Raw genomic sequence first — 24,051 nt, forward strand, 5'->3', positions numbered from 1 at the left:
CCTCCTGGCCACCCACACAGTTGGGCCGCTCTACATATAGTGCAGCTGCCAGAATGAAAGTTTGCCTGAAACCTACATTTAAAGAAACGTAAAAGTCAAATTCACCAGTCTTGAAGTGCAAAGCAGTGAGCTTTGAAGTGTAGTTTGTGTATGCCAGTAAAAATAAGAAAACACACTAATAAGAAACAGAATGTGAAACTAATCTCTGTTAGAGATGGTGGAAAGTGTGTGTGTGTGTGTGTGTGTGTGTGTGTGTGTGTGTGGAAGTAATTCATGTGTTAAAAAACAGGGTTGGAGGAAAAGTCATGATGAACAGATGAACGTTTAACAAAGTTTTAAAGGTATAAAAACTCTGAAACTTTACTGTGCTTATTGTTTTTCAGTCGAGCCATTTCAGCCACCCAGAATCCTCCTGGCATAGGCTTCTGTGGTGTGTGTGTGTGTGTGTGTGTGTGTGTGTGTGTGTCTGTTTAGACCAACTGTACCAGAGCATCCCTTGCCCTTTTCCTGAAGAATCCCAAAAATATCTGAAGTAAGTTGTGACAACATTTCCCTCACAGCGCATCCCCCCCGCAAAACCCCATCAACCTCCGCGCGCCTATTGGTCCTGGCTTTTCCTTCGCCGCGTCACGATTGGACGAGTCCTCCGCTCGTCTGTTTGACTGACACCACCGGAGCCACAGTCTCCTCCCAGCGCCAGCAGACGCTATTTGAGTGGGGACCAGCGGATTGTTGTACATAGAGCCGGTTTAGTGTCGTCAATGGGAAGCACACGAGACGGTGGCAAAGCGAGTTACGGTCTAGATTGAAATCCGCGGCTGCACCATGCTCTCCAGGTCTATCCCGTGTCTGTGGATTACATTTTGCCTTCATTTATGCTGTTATGTAGACAGCGGAGAAGCACAGAATGCGAAAGAAGGTAAGTTCTTAAAGTTTGGACTCTCTTCCATCCCATCGCGTTTGGAAGACATCCTCCAGAATTAATAGAGAGCTTTCCAAATTCAGCAGCTGCTTTGCCTGTTTTTTCATATGTTCTCTTTAAATCCCACGCGATGTTTAAGTTCCCCTACAAAGCAGGATGTTTTACAGAGCCAGTGCAGTCAGATGAGGCCGGTGTGCGGGGATGACAGCGCTGTCTGCTCCCGGGCTGTTTGCGAGCGACCTCTCGGTGTTTTACGCACGGCAGTTAAACGCCGTAGAGCACGGATTAGACGCAGGAGCTGTTATTTTTATTTGACTACAGCGCCAATGCGTTATCGGCATAACTAGCCTGCTCGTTATAGATTAACAGTCTATCACGGCAAACTAGGTAATATCAGCGGATCGATCGTCCCAGCAAGCTCGCCTGTGTGGAAGTGAGTGAGCCGTCGATCTGGACGCAGTTACGGAGGGTTATTTCCTTCCAGAGTGGCCTCGGCTCTCTAACAGTCCAGTCTTGTTTCATATAGGAAAACACGGCAGATTGATGCGGAGCTGTAATCTGCCTCAGACGCTCAAGTTGACCAGAGTCAAGGCTGTAAAACACTAAAAATAAGAGGGCATTTAAATGTCTCCAAATGGCTAAAAATGGCACTTTTAATTGATCAGATTGAAGGTAAATTAATGAAATTAAGTCATGCGTAAAAAGAGAAAATCACAGCACAGGTATTGATTTTCTCCACACTCAAACTACAGTGCAATAACGGAGCGCAGTCTGGATGTAATAGCTGATATGAATTGTAAATCCTCGGCGCTTACATGCGGGATTTCGCAGACCTCCATATCACACAGTCTCCTGTAAGATACAACCAGAGCATTATTTTTTTTACGGCAGTGCGTCCTGGCTGTTGCCCCTCTCATCATGGAGCTGTCTGCTCAGACCAAATACAATTAAAACAACTTCATTTTTTTTATGAAACCCGCCGTGGTGCCGCTTTGCGCTCTCGCACGCTTCCGGAACATAAAACAGGCTGATCTGACAATTCTCCCTCTCAGATTAAAACTGCAACAAGCCGCATGTTAAACGGCTTCACTGCAGTTTTAAGGTCGTTTGCTGCTGAGAATATTCTTGAGTTGAAGCGCATGTACTGTATGTGCGTCGGGATGGAAGCGGCTGCTTTGACCTTAACGCAACAACTTCCACTCCAACAATGAGTTTTAATAAACGGATGCGTAAAATAAACCCACATTTAATCGAATAAATTTGGTGACATTTTACGCGCAATGCTTCCAAACATGCGTGTTTCCTTCTAGGCTCTTAATGTCTTCTTTATTCCCACTGTCAGCGTCTTCATTTGTGTCTCACAAAGTTCCCCCGCAGACATGAGGACCTGTCTACTGCAGTGTATATATTCTTATTGAATGTTTTAGCTGCTGCCGCTGCTAGAAATTAGGTCACGGGTATATGCGCTATAGATACCGATGTGTGGCCTATCAGTAATACCCAGCCCCGGTGCCCCGGTGAGATTTAACCACCTGCCTCTCGGTTTCCTGTCACTAGTGATTCTGCTGGACTCCAAGGCACAGCAGACAGAACTGGAGTGGATCTCCTATCCTCCCAATGGGGTAAGTCTGCAGAAGCATCACACGGATATACTCCATATATGTTCCCCAGCTCTCTGATGTCCCACATCTGTGACAAGAATAATAATATTTAGAGGAGGCATGCAAGGGCGTAGAATTTGTTTCAGCACTGGGGGGACATATCTGAAAGAAAAGGGTTAGGGGGGAATATTTGAGCGTCAAACACTTGATATCCTATATTCTGGTAAATTTGCATCAGTTTATGGTGTACATGTATTTAGTGTTGTCAAAATAAAAGTCCAGATGTTTGTAATGCGGGAGGGACAAATGTCCATGTTCTAAATATTGAGGGGAACGTGTCCCCCGTGTCCCACCCAAAATCTGCACCTATGCGTGAAACAAACACAAGGATCAGTAGCCGATATTCCCCCAGCCCTCAAAAGTCTCCTCGAAGGAAAGATAAAGAATGCAAGAGGCTGTTTCTGCTACTAAACTCTCCCGGCTTTTGACATTCAGAGCACAAAGGCCTTAAGCAGCCCACTTCCAACTTGCTAGTCTGATTAAAAGCAGGCTGTGAGAAACTTTTTAAATAAATAATGTGAGCAGAAGCAGATAAACGGAGCACAATCATCCTTTAAAAGATGTGTTTGTGCGATAAAAACACAACTGCTTATCTCCCTTCATTCACCGCAGTTTGTTGTATACAGTAAAGTCTGGAACATTTCATATACCTTTGTCATTTTCATTACAGAGTAATCACCTCCAGTTTGATTGCCAATCATTGAGTGTCTGTCTCAGTTTAACGGCTAGATTCAAAACGGTGATGTTCTGTCGTGAGTGCATTCCTTTAAAAATGTATGTCTTCTCGTTTCAGTGGGAAGAGATCAGCGGCTTGGATGAGAACTACACACCCATTCGCACATACCAGGTTTGTCAAGTCATGGAGCCCAATCAGAATAACTGGCTTCGGACTAACTGGATAGAGAAGGGCAATGCCCAGAGAATTTTTGTGGAACTGAAGTTCACCTTGAGGGATTGTAACAGCCTACCTGGTGTGGTGGGCACATGCAAGGAGACGTTCAACCTGTATTACCAGGAAACAGATTCGGAGGTGGGAAGGAGCTTACGGGAGAACCAGTATGTGAAAATTGACACGATCGCCGCAGATGAAAGCTTCACCCAGGGCGACCTGGGCGAGAGGAAGATGAAGCTGAATACAGAAGTGCGCATAATTGGCCCCCTGTCCAGGCGGGGCTTCTACCTGGCCTTCCAGGATGTCGGGGCGTGTATCGCCCTGGTCTCTGTCAAAGTTTATTACAAGAAGTGTTGGTCTATCATCGAGAACCTGGCCACATTCCCCGACACCGTGACGGGATCGGAGTTCTCCTCGCTGGTGGAGGTCGAGGGCATGTGCGTGAGTGACGCCGAGGAGGAGGCCGACAACTCTCCCAAGATGCACTGCAGTGCCGAAGGGGAATGGCTCGTGCCAATTGGGAAATGTATATGCAAAGCTGGATTTCATCAGAAAGGAGATGCGTGTGAACGTGAGTACCTTTTTTTTTTTTTTTGTCAAGAAACAATAATTTAATTTGCTCATTAGCATTCGCAGAGTTGTTTCTTCTTGAATTAACTTTCAGAAATCAGTCAGGGGCATCCTGGATTTCTCACAGCAAAAAGGTGCGCCAAGAAAAAATACAATAAACTGGGGAGTATTTGTGATTTGATTATGCAAAGCAGGTAAATGACAATTTAGGCATCACTGGCTGAATAGTTGGCAAATGGGATTAAAGCAGCTGATCTGACAGCAGTAAAGATGCATAAAGTATTGAGGCCAAACATGCTCAGTATAATAATTGAAATCTGTGTTAATTGATTACGAGGCCCTTCATAGCCAGGATTCTGTTGACACTGGGATTAAATAATAACTTGAGTTTAGCTCCTCAGCTCCAGTACTTCTATCTTTCTTAGTGGCGACGAGCCAAAACAATCAGCAGCAGAATACAGAGGTCTAGAGGAAGTCCAGCCGGTCCTTCAGTATCATTCTACCGCGGGCAAATGACCCTGACAGAGAGGGAAAACAAATAGCCGTTGCACTGTGGCATTTAGGCCTCAGGATATTTATGAAGGAGCCTAACAGGAAGGGCAAACGCAGCCTCGCTGTGGCTCATTCTTGCCTTGTTGTGGTGCTGGATCGTGCCGCTACAATTAACAATAACCTGCTCTCTGTCACTCTGAATGCACGGAGGATTATTTTCAGTGGGCACCTGACTTGAAAGATAAAAATCACCATGGATTAAACGGGGGTGACTTAGGTCATGGAACTTAAGTGGCCTGCCTTGTCAAGCCTTTTTTTTTTTTTTTTTTTTTCAAAGTGGGCAACCTCAATCTAAGCAGCTTATGAGGAGCAGCAGCCAGTAATAATTGAATGGAATGTGTCTAAGAACAAATTAGTGTCCCTGGCAGACAAGCTTTTATGCCACGCTGTCATCCATTAGGGACCCCACTGAGGGAGGTGTGTTAATGAAATGTATTAGGCCATGTAATTTAGAGCAACACAGCCCACCTCAAGTTGTGCTATGTCTCTGATGTTAGCGGGCGATCGCTGATTCAACCCCACGGAGCTCCTTCTTATTGTTCTTGTTGTTTTAATATGCATAGAGGTAAGATCCAGTTGTGCCCTTTGGTGGAAAGAAAGCCCACGATTTATTTCCACAGGGAGAGCGATGCAGCACAACAACAAATAGCTCCGTCTTGTCAAAGTAATTTTAGCAACCTTTCCTTATTATGTCTTGGTGTAAAGCCCTCACAACAGAGAACTGTGGCATCTCTCTATTAATTAATCTGTCCACACGTCAACTAAAACAAATACCGAGATATTCTAGACAAGCAGTACGGTGAAACCTACCCTCAGGTTGTTTAAAGTCTGAGAAAGAAGGCTCCTTAATGTGTACGCGGATCAAATTCCAGTCTTGACACTGCACCTTTGTGAGCTTTATCTCCACTGAGGCATGAGAAGCCTTTGTATTAAGGGGTAGTTAATCTAAATAAAATGAGAATCACGGTGCACCATCAGCACTTCTTCCAGCGGCTCCACTGACATTAAATTGTCCATTCAGTAGTTTCCTCGAGCACAATCTAAAAGCTATTCAAAGTATTTCTATCAGCCAAACAGCGGAGCAATAAGTCCAAGTGGCTGTGACCGTTAAAAATGTGAAATCCTGGCATTTGGACCTCGGACTAGCTTGTCTTAGCGGTGTAAAAGAACATCTCTATAATGGTGCCTCAGGGTGATGCTGCACCTTTATTACAAAGGCTTCAGTATGCTTCAAACAAAGTAGTTCGTACGGAGTGTGGTCCGAACAATTCTGAAGGCAATAGTGTTTATACCTGTGGGGCAAACTTCACAAGGGGAAAATTCTGCCGTCATTGAGAGCGGGGAGATGAATTGTGCGAATGGGGGTAACAGAACACACTTTTAGGAAAGTCTTTCCTCAAAAACCTTATAGGCGGTGCACTCATTTGTACACATAAACATGACAGAAATGGATGAAAAAATGTATAAAAATTGTATGAGGTCAAACCCATCCTGCCTTCAAACCTCCGCCAGTTGTTGCAAAAATGGGTCAGTATGTCCTCATACAACAGTTCACATGAGAACTTAGGAAAATGCACACAAAACCCATATGTTATGTACTTGTAACCTCGTATGTTAGTGTGACATCTATGGAATCACTGCCCTAAGAATGACGTTACATACTTAATGTAGAGTTACATAGGTCTGTTATAAGCGTGTTGAGTTACTTTGGTTAGGTCTAGGAAAAGAAACATGGTGTTTATGTACCCTAAAGTTGCTCAAAGTTGACTTGGTTTCACACAGTTATGAAGCCTGGTCTCCTGGGGGACAGTCCCATGTTTTATATCCCATTTAGTACTTCCTTACGGGGACCTGTCCTTCTTGACTCCCGTCAGCGCATTGGTCACATGACTGCAGCCTTCCCAAATACATGGGTTATAAGCAAATTACCGGCTCATGATTATGTGGGATATACATGAATTTTGGGGGTATACGTACAAACAGCGCATGAGAACAGTCCGAATGGGTATAAATGTTGTGACTGTTGGATTCTGAAAGGTACAAAAGTTGTTGCAAACCTTCTTATTCCAACATTCGGGAGATACTGTTTGACTCTCCAGCTCGAACTTTGGAGCAATCTGACGGCCAGGATTTTAAATTCGTGACTGGTCACCAAAATGTTCAAATATTTTCTGTAGATTTTATCTTCCTACATGCTCTAATGGAATTTAATCGTTGGACTCAGCCTCCCAGATTCTTAAAACATTAAAGTGTGGAGGCAGAGGATTTCTGATGCCATTGAATGATGTCACTGGCACTTCCTTGGAAGTGTGCTGATGCCTTAAAAGGAATTCTTCACCCACAAAATGACCATTTATATATCGATTGCTCACCATGTGTTATCTTGAATTTGTGAAGAAAACTTTGTTTTTTTTTCCGCATGCCTCCACAGTGAATGGAGAATCCAAATAAGGTGAACGTTCTTCTCGAACTGAAGTCGTAGGGGTTATAAAACTATATCAAAACTTCTTTTTACAAACTCTTCCACAGCTCATGCGGTGTAATCCAAGTCTCATTTATCCAGTTGTATGCTCAGTACTTTCCAAACACATACAGAAGTTCCCTGATGTTCACCTTTTTTGGATTCTTCGCTCACTGTGGAGGCATGCGAGAAAAACGTTTCTCCACAAATTCAATGTGATACACACAAATGATCATTGTGCAGGTGAAGTATTCCCTTAAGACCATGCTTAACTGCCTCAATCTAGTATCAGCAGTGTGCTATGATTACAACATGGCTGCCATATAAAATATTCAACCGGAGGGCGGGTGCAGGTGGAGTGAGCAAGTCGAGCTGTCAGTCATGTCATCTGAGGAGCCCCCTCTGTGGATGCAAAAGGCCTCCTCCGAAACGTGTTGTGATCCACTCATTCATCACCGTCAGCGAAGAGGGACCCCTTGTCTTTCACCCCTCTGCCCCCCACACCCCTCCCTCTGTCTCTCTTTAACTCTTTGTGTGGCAATCTCTGGCAGTAAATGTCACTCTTCTTCTCCGCCTGCTGCGTTCACTGGTCTCAGTGTAATGGGTGTTGAAAAAGGCCAGTTGAAGTGTCCCCGCAGCCTGCGCGGGGCTTCATTTTGCGAAGAAGTGCGTGTTGGGAAAATAGCACCCATTCATCCGCTGGTCTTGTTCAGCGCTGGCTACTGGTGGCAATGGAGCCACAGAGTCGTTTAGACAGAGAGAGGGCCCTTGTGGGAGGACATTGGCGTCCTTGTTTGGCTCAATCCAGGGAATGTATGTTGTCCGATTTTGACACATCACATCATTGTGGTACTAAGTAACCAGTGGCTGTGAAATGATTAACTGTTGACCCTCAACCAGGAAAGGGAGAGGCCTCTATCTATGGAAAAACAGATAAAACACCCTCTATCTTGTTGCTATCGGTGCATGCTAACAAGAGAATTAATGAGAGGATACAGCATCCTGTAGACGCTGGCACCATCCATCTTGACTGTCAGGGAGTTGGACAGAAGTTAGTTGGAGACTGATTGATGACCGAGCCCCCCGAGGGAAGGGGCCTGAGCAGTTGGGGTCTGACCGCGACAGCTAACGTGTATGGAAGCCACCAGGCGGCCCGGGCAGCCAGGCCCAGCTCCAGGCCTTGGAGAAAAAGCCGCATTTAGCATTTCAAATGAAGCCAGGAAGCCAAGAGTCAGGAGGTCCTCATACATCTTGATGCTCCCCTGATTGATAAGGTGTGAATTTAATACACCAAATGGCTGTCTTTTACAACTGCTCAGGAGCTTAATTATGCAAATGACAGGTGTGAGCCGAATCCACAAGAGACCCAAATGGACCTAAATCACTCAAGATTGAAATAAATTGGTGATGGATGGGAGCTCATCCTGTCACTGCCAGTGTCTGCTTCCTGTGAATAGTAGCATTCTTCTACAGCCCTGGGCTTTTCCTCCTTGCTGTCTTGGCCTGGCAGGTAGCAGTCAGACTCACAGATGTGGTATTCTCTGCTCAGGATGTTACTACCAATGCAGTTGGCAACGTCCTAAAATTGATCACTTAGGGGAAGGACTTTGAGACATGGGGTTAGGAAAAGTTTAGATGAATCATTTAAGTCATACATCAAGTGATATGTCAAACATTCTTTGGTTTCATTCTCTCACATCTAAGGAATTGCTGCTTTTCTCTGTTTTATACCATCGTGAATATACTATGTTTGGAGTTTTTTGGACTCTTGGTTTAACAAAACCAGACACCCATTTGGTTCAGGTAACATTTCTCGGACAATTAGACAATTAGAAAAATACAGATTTGGGGGCTAACATGAATTATTTTCTTTACAAATCAATCAGTTGGTGTAGGAAATAATGAAAAATGGCCATGGCAAATTCCCATAACCAGTGCTAACATCTTTGAACATGTTGTTTTGTCCAACCAAGAAAAACAGAAAATATTAACATTAGAGGTATAACCAATGGCTCTACGATTATTTTCTTGAGTAACAGATTAGTTGTTTGGTTTATAAACTGTCAGAAAATAGTGAAAAATGTCATTCAGTGTTCCCCAAAGCCCAAGATGACGTCCTCAAATGTCTTTTTTTTACCCACAAACCAAAGATTTACTATCATAGGGGAGTAACAAAACCAGAAAATATTCATATTTAAAAAGCTGGAATCAGAGAATTTAGGCTGTTTTCTTAAAAAAAAAAATACTCAAACTGATTAATCCATTAGCAAATTAGTTGTGTAAATTAATAGTTGAGTAGGCTAATTGTTGCAGCTCTAATTCACCTTTAAAAAGTTGGCTAATTTTGCTTACAAAAAACTGAACTACTGTATATTTCCATTCTCACAGAATGATTAGTTGATTATCCAGATTTTGTAAATGTTTTGAATTTTCTGTTGGGCAATTCATCCATTATAGATAATTGTTTTCACCTCCAAACATGTTGATTACATATCTGTGTTTTTCAACACAGATATGTGTTCAGTACATTTCAAGAGTCTTTCTGTATTTTGTGACCAAATGGTAGAAGTAGTACTACAAGTAGCTTGGTACTGATTTCCTGCACTGCCCCAAAAATAGGCTCTCTGTCCTCTATATGGTGTATGTGGTGGAAAAAAACAAAGAAGCAGTGATTTCATAGCAAGTTTCTGCAGCAGAGAGAACAATGGCTGCTCAAATGACAAAAAAAGCCAATGAAAAGGGTGTTAGGTTTTAGCTGAAGTTGCTCTACTGAGAACAGATGTAGACTTGTCTTTGCGACCAGAAGATATTACTGTGTCCCTGTGCACTTCTCTTGCTCTGATCTAATTCCCTCTCATTAGTAGAAACTAAACCACACTTACTTCCTCAGAGGATGAAGAGAGGGCAGAATGTTTGAAATCGTGATTTGGCAAGCTACAATAAAAAAGTATTTATTTTACTTTCACATCCAGTGCCCCCTTTTAAATATACACTTCCAAATGAGAAGTAAAAGCCAGAAGAAGTTGTTTCCCAGGATACAGTTGCTTGAGCTGGTGCCAGCAGTGCTTTCTGTGGGATCCGGCTTCCCTGTCAACATGTCAAATTAAATACAAATGGCTCATTTTATATGCTGAAAAAAAAAACTTTCACCGGGAGGCTCATTCACAAAGTCCTTTGGCTTGGTAAATATTTGTCTCAAAGTTACATTTGTATGAAACGCACCAGTGCTGAAAACAAAAGGCCTGTCACGGCTAATTATTTGTTCCAGCTGGTTTCCAGGTTCATAGATATCACACTGAGGTAAAGATGGATCTAAAACACACAATCTAAGCACCGAGAACTGAGCTTAAAGAAGGACAGGAGGCAGCATCTGGTAATGGGTTTGTCTCTCACCTCTGCTGATAAGCTACAGCTACTGTCTCATGCATACATGAATATCAAGCAGCTGGAAAAGCTCGGTCCACTCAACTTTTGTAGTCACACAAACCTTTTTCAGAAAACACTGTGAGGAGCTTCAAAAACAGATCTCATGGGAATATTTTACAAATACGAGTAACCTTTTGGCTTGTTGTTCTTTATTCTTAAGCTGTATGCTGTTTTTGCCCAGTTTTGACAAGAGCCCGACTGATACTGGATTTTTGGGCAGATGCTGATACCAGTATTTGGAAGTAAAATCTGCTGATATTGATTGGCTGATATTACACACACACACACACACACACACACACACACACACAGAAAATGCACATTTTTTTCAGTAATCCCACACTGGCAAAGATATGTTATAGAGGCAGAATATTTTACAGTTCAACAATAAACTTCATGACATCATTGCAGTGAAGCAAATAAACTTCAATGGCAATTTTAAAATTCTAAATTACTCCAAGTATGTTTTTTGCACTATATTCTTTAAAACTTTAAAAAATGAAAAAGAAAATTAAAGAAAAAAATACAACAGTATATGTCTGACAACATGTACACCATTACTGATATATCTATGATAAGCCAATACTGGCCATTAAAATCTGCCAGCTGATATATCAGTCAGGCTCAATTCCTTTCTTTACATGCTCATTGCATTATTACTAAATAACCATATACATGTTATTTTCAGACTTATTTAGTGTAATAAAAAACAACACCAGTTGGCCTGTCATTGGTACGAAACGTGTTTTAGCACAGTTCTGCTGAAAAATAAAAGTTTTACACAATTTGAAATAGTTTGATGTAGATTTTCAACACAGGGCAAACATCTATATATGCATGTAAAAAGAAGAATGATGCAAGGATATGAGACTATGTAGATAGGACTTTCAGTGCCTTAGTCTAGGGCTGGGCAACATATTGATCTTTATGGTGATATGAGACTCATCTTAGATTTTGGATATACTAAGTTTCAAAGGCAGGCAATTTTCTGAACTTACCAGACTGTTTTAGTTGTTCTATTATTTGTCTTTACGCACTTAGTCAGTATGTCTACATTGCTGATGGTTATTTATTAAACATCTCATTGTGAAAATATTTTGTGAAAACACCAACAGTCAACCCTACAATATTGTCGCAATATCGATATTGAGGTATATGGTAAAAAACTTTGTGAAATTTGATTTTCTCAATATCGCCCAGCCCTTTGGGGTACTATACAAGTTCTAGGACAGTTCTTATGAAAACTAAATATTTTATGTGATCTGAAATTGTTGAAGTTTTCAACAAAGGGAAAACATCTGCGTATGAATGAAAATAGTCGAGGATATACGATTTAAGACCATTCAGATAGGACTTTCTGTTTGTCTGTTTCTGTTTGTTTCTGCTTGTCAGAAAAAAAAATGACATCCAGATAATGATCAACTGAAGTACGTTTGATACCAAAGAAAAAGTCTGCATTTGATGATTTTGTTGCAAAATCTGAGCCAGTTTTTTATATGAATTCTAAGCACATTTACTGACCTTTATCCTCAGTGCAAATAAGAGATACTGATATTTGTGGATACTTTGTGCTGAGTCCAGGAGTGTGTGCGTGGTTTGACATAGTTACCTTTCTTTAAAGAAGAGATGAGGTTTTCGACACCAACCACTCTTAATGTTATTTCAAGGCAGCATGAAAAAACCAGGGGAGTGATGACTAATCGGTATCCAGGTCTTGGAATCTGACCTGCCAGTCCAAATTTGAGGCCCTGTGTTGCATCACATGAATGGACAGAATCCAAGTAAACAGTCCTCATTTTCACACAAACAAAAGCACATGCTCAGCTCTACTGGCAAGAGACTTTGTTAACCCCCCCAAACGGGGAGACCTCTGCAAGTCTGCGTCAGATAGCGTTATTTCCAAGGTGACACAGGGGTCCGCATTTGGCCATGCATGAGGTCAGTGAATATTAACTTCATTTACACATGGCTGCAGACCAGCGCAGCGCCACAATGGAGGCCTGCCTGTTGTGTTTAGTAACATGAGCGCCCCGGCTGACAGGACACTGTCAAGATGGAAGATGGATGATCGCGGCAGTTGACCCCTGATCGCCAGAAGAGTCACCTCTCCGGCCCCCTCTCCCTGCATGACAAAAGAGCCCTCCCCGTGGTGCGGCAGCCCTCATCTCCACTTGCACTAACAGGTTCAGACATCTCCATCGATCCTTGCTTCCATACCTCTTGCAATTCTAAGCTGTTGCCCTTTTTAGCTACCCAAACTGTGGCACAGATGTCTTTTTTTGTAATTGCTTGGCTGCTGACTGCTCGAGAGGGATGCGATCAGACAGGCGAACTCCATGTCAGAAGACAATGTCTTTGGTGTTCTGTGTTGTGTCCCTGTGGCATGAGGGTGAAAGTGATATGTGACTGGGCCCGGGGTCTGGCCATCTTAAGAGGCAGCGGGGAGGGCCCTGTTGTCAGTGGAGCTGCTCCTCTGGGAGGCTTCAGACCACTGGCTCTGTACTTCAATCTTCCTTTAAGAGGAGAATCAATAACTTATTACATAACTTCACACTTTTTTTTCCCACCTACACCAAGAGCAGAGGAAGCAGAACTTAAAATGTGCTGAGGATGGCTCTGTTGCAGGAAATTCTGCTCTTTCTTTCAGAGATTTTGTGTTAAAATAAAGACAGCTGGGCAAAACAGGAGGTATCCACTTTTTGGGTAACCAGAGTAGCATCATGAACAATGTTAGGGCTCATGTAATTATTATTTTAACTGTGTAATTACCTGCCAGTGATTTTCTAGGCTATTTGATTAATAGAGTGGTGCAGTAGTGAGTCCTAAAACCTGGAAATGAGTTGGTGTTTTAGCACTCCCAGCTCCCTTGTCTTGAGGTCAATGGGTTTTTTGAATGGGTTTTGGTTAGATGTCTGAAATAAGGTCTGTAGTTAACACAAACTTAAAAGACATAAAATTTGCCAGTAAATACCCTTCAAGCTTTTATGTCTTAAAAAGGCAGCAGCTAACAAGTGAGACTACAGAGTATCATCGCGCTGAACATGGCTTTACAGTATTGTTGTGGTGGTGACGTTAGCCTTGCTACCATAGTGTATTTTGTTTATAGCCTAACATTAGCTTTTTACTTACTTTGTACTTCTACTTCCCTGCAGCATCCTGGGTCATTTATAAGGGTGGGTTCAGCTGCATTCTTTTCTGTGTTTTCACAGAACTGAACCTTTAATTAACCAGGTGAAGCCACATTGAGATTCAGTATAATACTGCATTTGTACCATATAAAGACATGTATAGCTCCATAGTTAGTGTACAGTTACAGGACGGTTGGCACACTCCCAGGAGTATGGGGACACAGAAGCTAAGCAATTTAGCATACTGCAGTGGACACCATATTAGCATGGTTCTGAGGTAAAATGACTGGTTCTGTCAAAGAAGTCTGGTGGAATTGGATGGGGTTAGCAGCAAAAACGTATTTTAGCATCTAAAAAAAGGACCACCTCCAAAAAAAACGATAACAGTCAAGTGTAAGCTATATTTAAGTTATTTTAATGCTTTAGCTTACCATTAAACAGCCCTTTCAGATTGGGAACTGAAACCATTATATAGTCATTTTTAAAGCTGCCAAACTCCATCGACAGAAATGGTAATTTTACCTCACAGCACACAGGAGTTGGTGGTCTACTGCCGACTTTCGGAACCAAACTAATGTGGCGTCCAGAGCAGTAAGTAGGTTTATATGTAGCAATGATATTGTGCAGAAACCTACATTAGGTTAAAAAAATGGGAAAAAGGTTTTGGAAGAGCTTGGGAAAACAGCATTCTGACACTTGCACATGCATACCTACACCAACATTTGAAATGTATGATTTGAATACATAAGAAACACTACTGGAAAGTGACACAATGATGCTAGAAACTAAATTAGAATTATAATAGAGCCCCCCTTAAAAATGTCAGAGAATAGTGCCCATTACATGTTCCCAGAGCATAATGAGAATGACTCATTTTCTCTCTACCTGTCTGGAATATCTGCATACCTTGATACTACATGGGGCAAATGAAAAACTGTTGTTCTTTTTATATTTGGATGACCCTTTAAGAGCAGTCCAGATCTGCACAAGCACTCCTGGGCATCTGAGGCCAAGCTGGTGTCTTTGTGTGTCAGGGGAGGCCACGGGGACCTGGCCACAGCAGCTAGTTTGACATTGTTCCATTCCCTTCTGTCACAGCTCTGGGACCAGAGCAAGGGGGGTGGTGGTGGATTGGGATGGGCGGGGGCTGGGTCAGTAGTTGGTAGGCATTGGCACAATTCAGAGATAATGCTCAGTTGCTGACTGGGGACATTTTCAGTGGCGATTTCGCTTGGGCTGCAGGGGGCTTTGGATCGGTCAGACCTTTGGACCCTGCGCTTTCATCCCCTGAATGCAGAGTCTTCCCCTCATCTGCCATGTCTTTTAGCACAGCTCCCTTTTCAAGCTGACCACCTCATCCATTAAAGGTAGCCGCCTGGCTGGCCTTAAGGGCCCTCTCTCCTGTTTCCATGTGAGTTAAATGAACTAAACAAAAGACGATTAGGAAGGGACATTTTCCATGTCACTGGGAATCCATTTCAAAAAGCTCACTCCGCATGATAGCTTAAAGAAGCAGGGAACTCTTAGGAGTGCCGCGGCTAAGGCGGAGTGAGAGGCTGTAAATTCACTGATGTAATGGGTTTAATCTTTAAATGCCCTTCATTTTCCACGTCTAAATCCATGCAGTAAATCAGCAGGAGAGCTGGAAAAGAAAACAGGTGTTCAAGTTTGTTGTTTGCAGTTTGAATTGCTGTCAGCAGTGACTCTAATGTGGCTGAAGCAGTTGTCTTTTGTAAGATCATGTTACCTCCTCCTTTCTATTTCACTCAAAACCTTTGGAGATTCCTTTGTTTGATTGTCTCAGCTTGGTAGTCTTAGAATTATCTGTGAAATGAAGGTGTAAATTAAACATTTTTCTGTCAGTTCATCACAAAAAAACACCCAAACCAACTTTAGCCTGTCTCGTGATACTTTCTTGCTTTGCTACAGCTGTGACACTCACCCTGGTGGTTGCAGTAGATGAAAAAAAAAAAAACTGGAACAGAAATGTAAAGTTTAATTTGTTAAATATTCTGTATGTGACACTAATACAGCAGTACCAATAACGCAGCAAACTATTATTTGCTGTAAAGACATTGTGGAGTAATGCTCTCCTGAGCAGAGAATTAAGTCACACTACCTCTGTGTGTGTTGTAATCCGAGCTTCTCTGCGGTTTGTTGATGTAAGCTGTTTCAGCCCTGTGTGCATGTTAGCGCATGTGTGTCCCACTAACTAGCTCATCACCGCCACTTTATACAGCACCCATATGGCAATTACCGCTAATATTGGGACGGCGTCAATGCGGAAGTGTATTGCCCACCCACCAGTCCCCCCCCGCCCCGGGTTAACACTGTTAGGTCTGTCAGCACTGTTGCTGTTGTTTCGGTTCTGCTTATTGAATTAGCACAGTTAGCTGCTAGCTGCTGGCTAAGCCACCTGAATATTGAGAGCTGCGTCCAGACACGTCATACACTCTGAATTTCACTTAGAGCCTCTTTAAAAAGATCTTAGTAATCTCCTTGAAGAGCTGGTCACTAGTTTTTAGCAAACGTTACTGAAACTGGAATGTTTGGGACTACTTTCAGCTGTGGATTGATACACATTTGTTGGTCTTGTAGGTGTTTACAACAACAGGATGGTGTATGAGGGATTGAATCAAGATAAAAGCCTGATGTCTGTGGTTTTGGTCTTTCACAGGCTTTGTTGAGAACAAGAAAAAATGTAGACCATCACCAGCTTTATTCTTTATTGGGTCAGTTCACCCCAATTACAAAAAAAAAAAAAATTTTTTCCACTTACCTTTAGAGGTGTCTAGCCATGCAGATAGTTTTTTTTTTGAAGTGTCTGTTTCTAAGATTTCTGCCTCCAGACAAATAAAATAGAGGTCATTTGTAGTGTTGAAAGCATTGAAAGGGATGTAAAAAAAAAATCAGTAGCAACATCTCTTTACAGAAATGCTGTTTTTGTTATGTTATAAAGGGATTATTTTACCTTCACTGTATTGAGGTGGAGGCAGAAATCACAGGGTCAAAGACCTCTAATGCCACAAAGGTGAGTAAGAAAATACTGTATGTCTGTAATATTGAATGAACCAACTCCTTGAAATGAAACTGACCATGGTCAGCAAGCAATTGTTACTTACTTTACTGTAAGGGCAAGCTGAAACAAATATATATTTATTCTAATATAAATATAAATTACAAGTGAAAGTATTAGTGACTTGGAGCTGAAGTAGTGTTTGCTAGTTTGCTGTTTAATTCGAAATTGCCCCACTTCAAGGTTAAACTTCGGTGAGTGGCTGTAGCATGACTTAGCACCATAGCAGGAGCATTAGCTTAAATTTGAGTATAACTTAATCAGTGTCTGTCTTTGATCTTTGCTGTGAACAACCAAGCAGGCACTTCCTTCAGTTTTCTCTGCTCAGAGGGCAAAGCTGCGTGCCCTCCAACACAGTGTAAGGGAATGCTAATCTTCTCTTTGTTTCTCGTGGAAAGCTACTTATCTCCTGCTAAGCACAGGTACCTCGGATGAATGGCTCGGTTGTCTGTATGTGTGGAGTGTAGCAGCAGCCAGACAGAGCCATTCCAAGTATGTGTGGGGTGAAGGGAGGATCCAGCACAACATGACATCAGATTCTTTAACCGTTTAAACTTACGTTCCAGTGGCTCTTTTTAATCTGACTTCTTTTTTTGGCCTTATTGTAGCCACGTCCTAGGTTCCCTTCTTCTCCCGGAGCCCTCGGGAGGCGTCGGTGTTCGAAATGAACTTGTTTGGAAGGGGTTTGACATTGAAACTCTATCTCCGTCCCGTGAAGAGATTTTCAGCACAGCCTCAGTTCTTTTCCTTTTCTTTGTGTGATCTGCCACTGTTTCCCGGAGCTGGATAGGCGCCTCGTCTCTCATAGGTAGGAGATTAACATGCCTGCCGGCAAAAACCCAGCTGCTGAGCATCTCTTTCTTTATTGAAAGGAGAAAAAAAGACTTAGAGCGGTGCAACAAGCTCGTAGGAAAAGGAGAAAATCGACAAACACCTGCTGCTTTCCTTTGTTGCCCCTGTGATCAGACTAAAAAAAAACAATCTTTAAATATGAAAAATTAAGAAGTATAAATCAAAAGAATTCTAAAGCATAATAATGGAATACTCTGAATACAGTTTAGGTGATGCAGAGCTATAATCAAAATGTTATCAAGCACTGCAGCAAGCGTAATGAATAACTCGTGTCTTCCTTCAAAGTGCGCTTGATTTCTCCAGAACCTCTGCAGCTACAAAAGTCCACACATCACCGGCAAGACGAGATCAATTGAGCTGTCCTTTGGCTTTTCAAGTAGAAGAAATACACTCAGCTAGGATTTTTTCCCAGGTCTGGCTGCTTGTGTTGCTCTGAAATTACTCACAAGATGTACTGCCTGTTACATTGTAGGGGAAAACACCACAGGCTCTAGTCCATAAAAGAGATGCAGCCATAGTTCAGCATGCATAAAATGCCAGTAAACAGAGCCTGATGAATGTCCACACCGAGGCCTACTATTTATTGAGGCAAAGAACACAAGTCACATCTAATCAGAGCTACACACATAGGCCCCCAGGCTACATTAATGCATAAGAAATAAGCTCTGTGTGAGCTATTGACATCCTTCTCTATAGTCGTAACGCGCGGTCATGGTCCTAATCGTCCGCCCTGAAAGTAAAACCGAGAAACATGAAGCAGGAGTTGGGTTTTTAAATAGCATTTCATGGTTGTCTGAGCATCGAGCTAGACACAGGGCATTTTGAAATAGCTGACAGAGAATGTTTATGACAGTATTAACAATGGATTGCAGTGTAATAGAAGCGATCAGACACGTTTTTGTGAGCAATGGCCTTTGTTTTTCACAGATAGCACTGTGCAGCAGCAAAAACCAAAACCTGCCATTGGATTTCTAGTAAGATTATTCAGTCTTGTTTACTTAACATAGAGTTCCTCATTTAAAATCAGTTTTACCCGTTTTAGACTTTTAGATTTTATTTAGGCAAATGGCGTGTATGACTTCTGGTGTTTAGACTACATTTAACATTTGAGCATGAGCTAAACAAAATGAGCTGCCAGGCCCCTATTAACTCCATGTTTCTCCCACTGTCTGGTTAGTATGTCTGGTATTCCTGTGCTAGAATACACTACCTGGCCACAGGTGTAAGGTGTGAAAAGTTGAATAAACACATTAATTTACTATACAGCATATACTTATACAATCATAAAATGAAATCTTGAAACTGGATTTTGACACAGGACCTGTTTCAAGTCAGGGGCTCCAGAAGGAAGACCTCCTTTATGGCCCCTATCCTAATGTACTTTAAGCCGCGTAACACTTTCGCTATAGTTCCCTTAGAACTATACGTACATCATACAGACATGTACCTAGATCTAGACAGTTGGCTTAAAGGTGTCACGGTTAGGGTTGGGTCGATATGAGGAAAAAAAAAAAAAGGTCTGTTTTTTGTGAAAAACCGCATCAAGTCAGTAATACCGGATTTTCGCCACTTGGGGGCGCAATTGACTCATTTAAAATAAAAAACGATCTTAGGACAACAGAGTGACAGTAACAAGTTGTTTCTTTTATTCCTTACAAATAAATTTTGCAGCTTACTCAATCAGTGCAAACAAGGGTTGCCTCCTTCGTCTGGCTCAAAGCCAAAGTGTTGCCTTAGTGGCACATTCTTTGATTTCGTCGAGACTAAATTGTCAGCCATTATTGACTCCCGTCACTATTAAACAAATTCCAGGCTACAGTAGAGGCCTCGGCACATGCGCACTCGCACCCCCTAGCTCAGTCCCCGCCCTACCCCCCTCTCTCTCCTGATTGCTGTGTGCGCTTGGTGAAGAGGCAGACACAGGTGCTCACAGACTCGGGCGTACTATAAGCGGAGCGGACTCCATGTAAAAATGTCCGTGAAAAATCCCCGCGATGTGAAAAATACATGCCAAACAGTCTTTTGTGTGACACTGGTGTGCGGACGGTCATGCTTTGCGCGCACAGGGCTTGCGGACATCCACTTTTACCGGGCTGACCTCCGCGGCGTCTGCTCCTTGTACGTTACGCCCGAGTATGTGGTCCAGTCCGAATTGGTATTACCGAGAACTGACCCAACCCTAGTCACAGTACAGTAGAGTATTAAGAAATCCCAAAGGTATGATTTTCAATGCTGTCAAAAATACCAATTTTTCTCTTTCTATTAAACTGATAATGGAGATGCTGTATTGAGGCGCTGTATTGTATAGCACAGCAAGCATCACCAGAGGTCAGTCTCGACTGGTGGAACAGGCAGCTTAGTTTAGAAAGATGGTGACTGCAAGTGGTGGGGATAACGTTACAGGTCAGTAAAAAAGTTAAATGCTCCTGCCTCTTTATCAAGAGATGACTTCCTCCAACTACAAAACACTTTATTACCCACACAATTTTATTCAACACATCATCTCCATTCAGCGTCCCATTCAGATGTGCTAGATCTTGCCTTTGCAACAAGTGTGATATGGTCCTCCAGCAACAAGGGTGCTCATTTCCTATTTGTTAATTATCATATGGGCCATAAGTACTAAGCCCAGCAAATGCCATCCTATACCATATACCCTGGTGAAGCATCAGGAAGGTATAAAGGTATGAAAAAACTGATACAGCCCAAGGCTAGCAGACAGCACTCTTAAATATAGGCAGGGTAATTTCCAAATGATAAGAGCCGCATCACTGCTACATCCAGTTCTCACTATATTTCCTCTACACAGGCGATGGAGAGGAACATCTGCACCTCGATGATCGTCCCCGGAACAGATTGCTAGCAGAGATTTCAAAACAAAAATGAACAGGCTGAAGTGTTAAGAGTCTCTGTCGCAATAGATGGGATATTTTAAAGAAAGCTGGTGTGTGCATTGACTCCTTGCTGAGCAAGAGTGACGGTTCTCTCTTGAGAGTTTCTAGCTCCACCTTTTAGTTTCAGGACAATGTGCTTGGTAACCTCAACAGAGAGGTAACAAGAAAATGGGGTGGAATGGAAGGGTTCTGTCGATACCATCCACAACCTTTGACAATGTGTAATGAACTGAACTGAACTGAACCAGACTGTATGGTAGAATAGAGGCTTTAGTGGTGCATGCAGGAAATCTGGAGCTTTCGGGGCCCCCTTGAGTTCTGAGGGCTCAAGACAGTTGCCTGCTCTGCATGGTTGGTAATTTAGCCTTGCATGTTGGAAGTCTGGTTTCTTATGTTAAATGCAAATATATATATATAGAGAGAGAGAAATAAAATATCCTAAAGTAAAGGCGCACCAACCAGCTTTTTGCCCACATCTCATGGCCCAAGCAAGGTATTGGTAAAATGTACCATTTTGGTATGAAAATTCTCTGTGATCAACACCAGAATATAGAAAAAATATGGCTATAGGAACATTTCCAATGTTACACTGTCCTGTTTAGATGTATGCAGTGAGGCCAGCTCAGCAGTGGATGTCAGAATCATTCAGACAAAGAAAAAGACACTGGAAGGAAACATACTCATATAAACCACAGGCGACAGGCTTCCCATCGTACCAGGCCTGTGTTTAGAGTTGATATTTATAAAGACATTTCCCTATCGGACTGGCGGTGGTGGCGGCCGTGGCAAGCGTTTTACGGAAAGCAATGGTGTTTTTTTCAAATAAGAAAATAAACTGTTTCCTTTATCACGCTTGACCCGCTCCACCTGGCATTCATCAGCGACGAGGCCTGCATGTTGGTCCTGTCGGCTGCTCTCCTCCCTCTGCCTCTTTTATCACTCTAATGGGGTGCTATCTCCAGGCTGCTCTCTCCGGGTCTCTACAGCCCAGCTCGGCTCCCCATCCGCGCGCATTCTTTCCACATCCATCCCGACACATGGGCGGATTTAACACATAATCAGGCCGGACGGGAGGGCAGCTGGAGAAAGGGGGAGGCCCGGCCCTGACAGGACTCATCATGCTAGGACTGTGGAGACAGAAAGGCCCACACTAGTCATTCTCACTCTGGCTCTGGTAGTCTGCAAAAAAAAGAGGGAATCTCCCACATTCCCACACTGCAGCTCACTTTGAGCGATGTCCGCAGTAATATTGAGACAGATCGGGAGAAACTCAATATCCCAGCTGCCCTGTTTGGACCAGCTAGAGTTCTTCGTGCTCAGTAGTAATAAGGGTTGTAACCTTGATTGGATTTGTGGGTTGTAAGCAAGCAAGGAAGCTCAGTTTCCAGTTTCTCCAAGACAGGATATCCTCAAAAGTTTTTCAATGCCAGCACCTATACAATATTTATTTTCCACATCCACATAGCCACAAGGTTCTGAAAGTGGAAATTTGTCATCTGGCCATGTCAACGAGTGTCTGCTTCAATGTCTTTTCAAACATCAGCCCAAAATAGATGACCCATAGATTGTATAAAATAATGGATATAGCCATCTTGACATCACCCATTGGTTGTGCCTCAGGTTTGACATTTTGGCTGTCGCTTTGTTGGATTTTTGGAGCCAGAAGTGACCATATTTGGACAAGAGGGTAGAGGTAACCCTAACACTAGCTGCTAGCTTGGTTAGCACAGTATATGTCTATTTACAGCAATGGTTAACTGTGACAATGCTAATGCTATTTTCTTCTTGCTAAAAACAGGCTTAAAACAAATTTTTTGTTTTTTGTTTTCTTACCGGAAAAACTGAATATTCAAATCCTTCGAGGGTCTTTCAGTACAACTATATGCTGAACAAGACTTTTTTAGAAGACCAAAACCTTTCAGTTGACTTTTCATGTAGCCACTGTGACCTCAACCACTGATTTTGGGCTCCTGTTTTGAAGCCCTGAGTTTGGCATTTTGACCATTCCCATCTTGGATTTTTGATGTCATAAGTGACCATGTGGATAAGAGTGTGGAGCTAACCTTAATGCTAGCTGCTAACTTGGTTAGCATGGTGCATTTAAGGCTATGGTTAACTGTGATAATGCTAATGCTAAGTTTTGCTGGTGAAAAACTGACTTAAAACCATTAAAGCAAAACCTACCGGAAAAAAATGAATCCTTATTACAAATAAATGCTGAACAAGACTTTTTAAAGAGACCAATATGTTACAGTTAGCTTTCATGAACTGATAACACACTGGAACAGTCACTCAAAGCAGCCTGCCGTTAATTATGCATAAAGTTAAGCCTAAATAAAATGTAAACAGGTGAGTTCTATAAAGATTCACCCCTGTGCAGTTGTCATGAAGGTGGACATTAGCTATAGTGACCAAAGTCATTTTCATTCATCATGTTTATTTCTGCTGTAAAGTTGGACCTTTTAACATGATGGTCTATGGGGATTGACTCGCTTCTGGAGCCAGCCTCAAGTGGCCATTTTAAGAACTGCAGTTTTTGGCACTTTGCAGGTTTCTGCTTCATATAACCATATGGACTATACATTTCAACTGCATCTCTGTGAATACATGGATGCAGTTGTCTATGCAGACACTCAATGTAGTAGAAACTAATCTGACAAAATATCTGAAGCAGCATTCTGGTTTGATTCGGTTGGATTCAGTACTTTGCAGGTTTTGGTTCTTGATGCCATAAATATATTTTGGTTGGTATTTTATTTTACTAACCAACCCCAGCAAATGCATAGAAAGCTAGAGAACTACACAGAAAATGAAAAGGGCAAATTTGGAATCCGATATGTCAGCAAGGGCAGAAGATTAACTGAGAAGAAAAAACACCAAGTGCCATGGCGTCACCCCCAGGACAAGGGAAATAATTATTTTCTATTTTGGCCAGGAAGGGATATGTCAAGCTGTCGCATAAGGAGTCATTGCCCCCCCCCCCCCCCCCCTTCCCTCTCTGTCCCTCATCCAGAGTGTCATGACACTGCCAAAGCGTGCGAAAAATTGGATGTAATTCAGGAATGTTAAGAAGCTCCGCTCGGAGGAAAAAGAAATAAACCAAGATCTTAGAAAAATACAGAAATCCATTTTCCCCCTTTTTTTGTGTATGTGTGTCTGCATAAGATAAGGAGACTTTGTTTTATTCTCTGGGCCAGTTTTTGCTGTGATTGAGACACTATAGTCACAGGAGCGTTTGATTATCTCTATCCCACTACTCCGAGGACCTCTCCTTTCTCCGGCTCCTCTTCCTCTCTCTGTATAAAATTGCTGACTGCAGCTTGTCCCCCCACACATCACTGAATGAAAGTGCTTGACCACTGGAAGGGAAATTACAGATGCTGGCTCTGTAGCCTGCAGAGGAGCTGGCTGGAATGTAAGACTTGTATTTTTTTTCCCTTTCTCTCTCTGCTTAACCTCAACCCGCTCCTCTAAGGACTGACTAATTTCTCGTAAATAAGTCGACTGTTGTGTCTGCCGCTGAGCTTTTTTAACGGGCCCGTGTCAACAAGCACAAACCATTAGTCTGCCTTTATCTGTGCCAGAAGAGGACCAGACTTACATAAATGGGGCCCTTT

The 24,051-nt window shown here is 42.5% G+C and overlaps 1 protein-coding gene across 7 annotated transcripts in view; it reads left to right on the forward strand.

The window, feature by feature from the left end:
* Window positions 1–730: 730 nt before the first annotated feature.
* Window positions 731–24,051, forward strand: part of epha7 (eph receptor A7) — a 123,023-nt gene continuing 99,702 nt past the window's right edge. For all 7 annotated transcript variants that reach the window (XM_033647915.2, XM_033647919.2, XM_033647916.2 and 4 more), the window contains exons 1-3: window positions 731–919; window positions 2,480–2,544; window positions 3,377–4,046. In XM_033647915.2, the coding sequence (XP_033503806.1) occupies window positions 826–919; window positions 2,480–2,544; window positions 3,377–4,046 (829 nt within the window). In that variant the 5' untranslated portion in view covers window positions 731–825. The remainder of the gene's footprint in view (window positions 920–2,479; window positions 2,545–3,376; window positions 4,047–24,051) is intronic.

This window comes from Epinephelus lanceolatus, chromosome 13 (assembly GCF_041903045.1).
Source record: "Epinephelus lanceolatus isolate andai-2023 chromosome 13, ASM4190304v1, whole genome shotgun sequence".
In the NCBI taxonomy this organism is placed as follows: Eukaryota; Metazoa; Chordata; class Actinopteri; order Perciformes; family Serranidae; genus Epinephelus; species Epinephelus lanceolatus.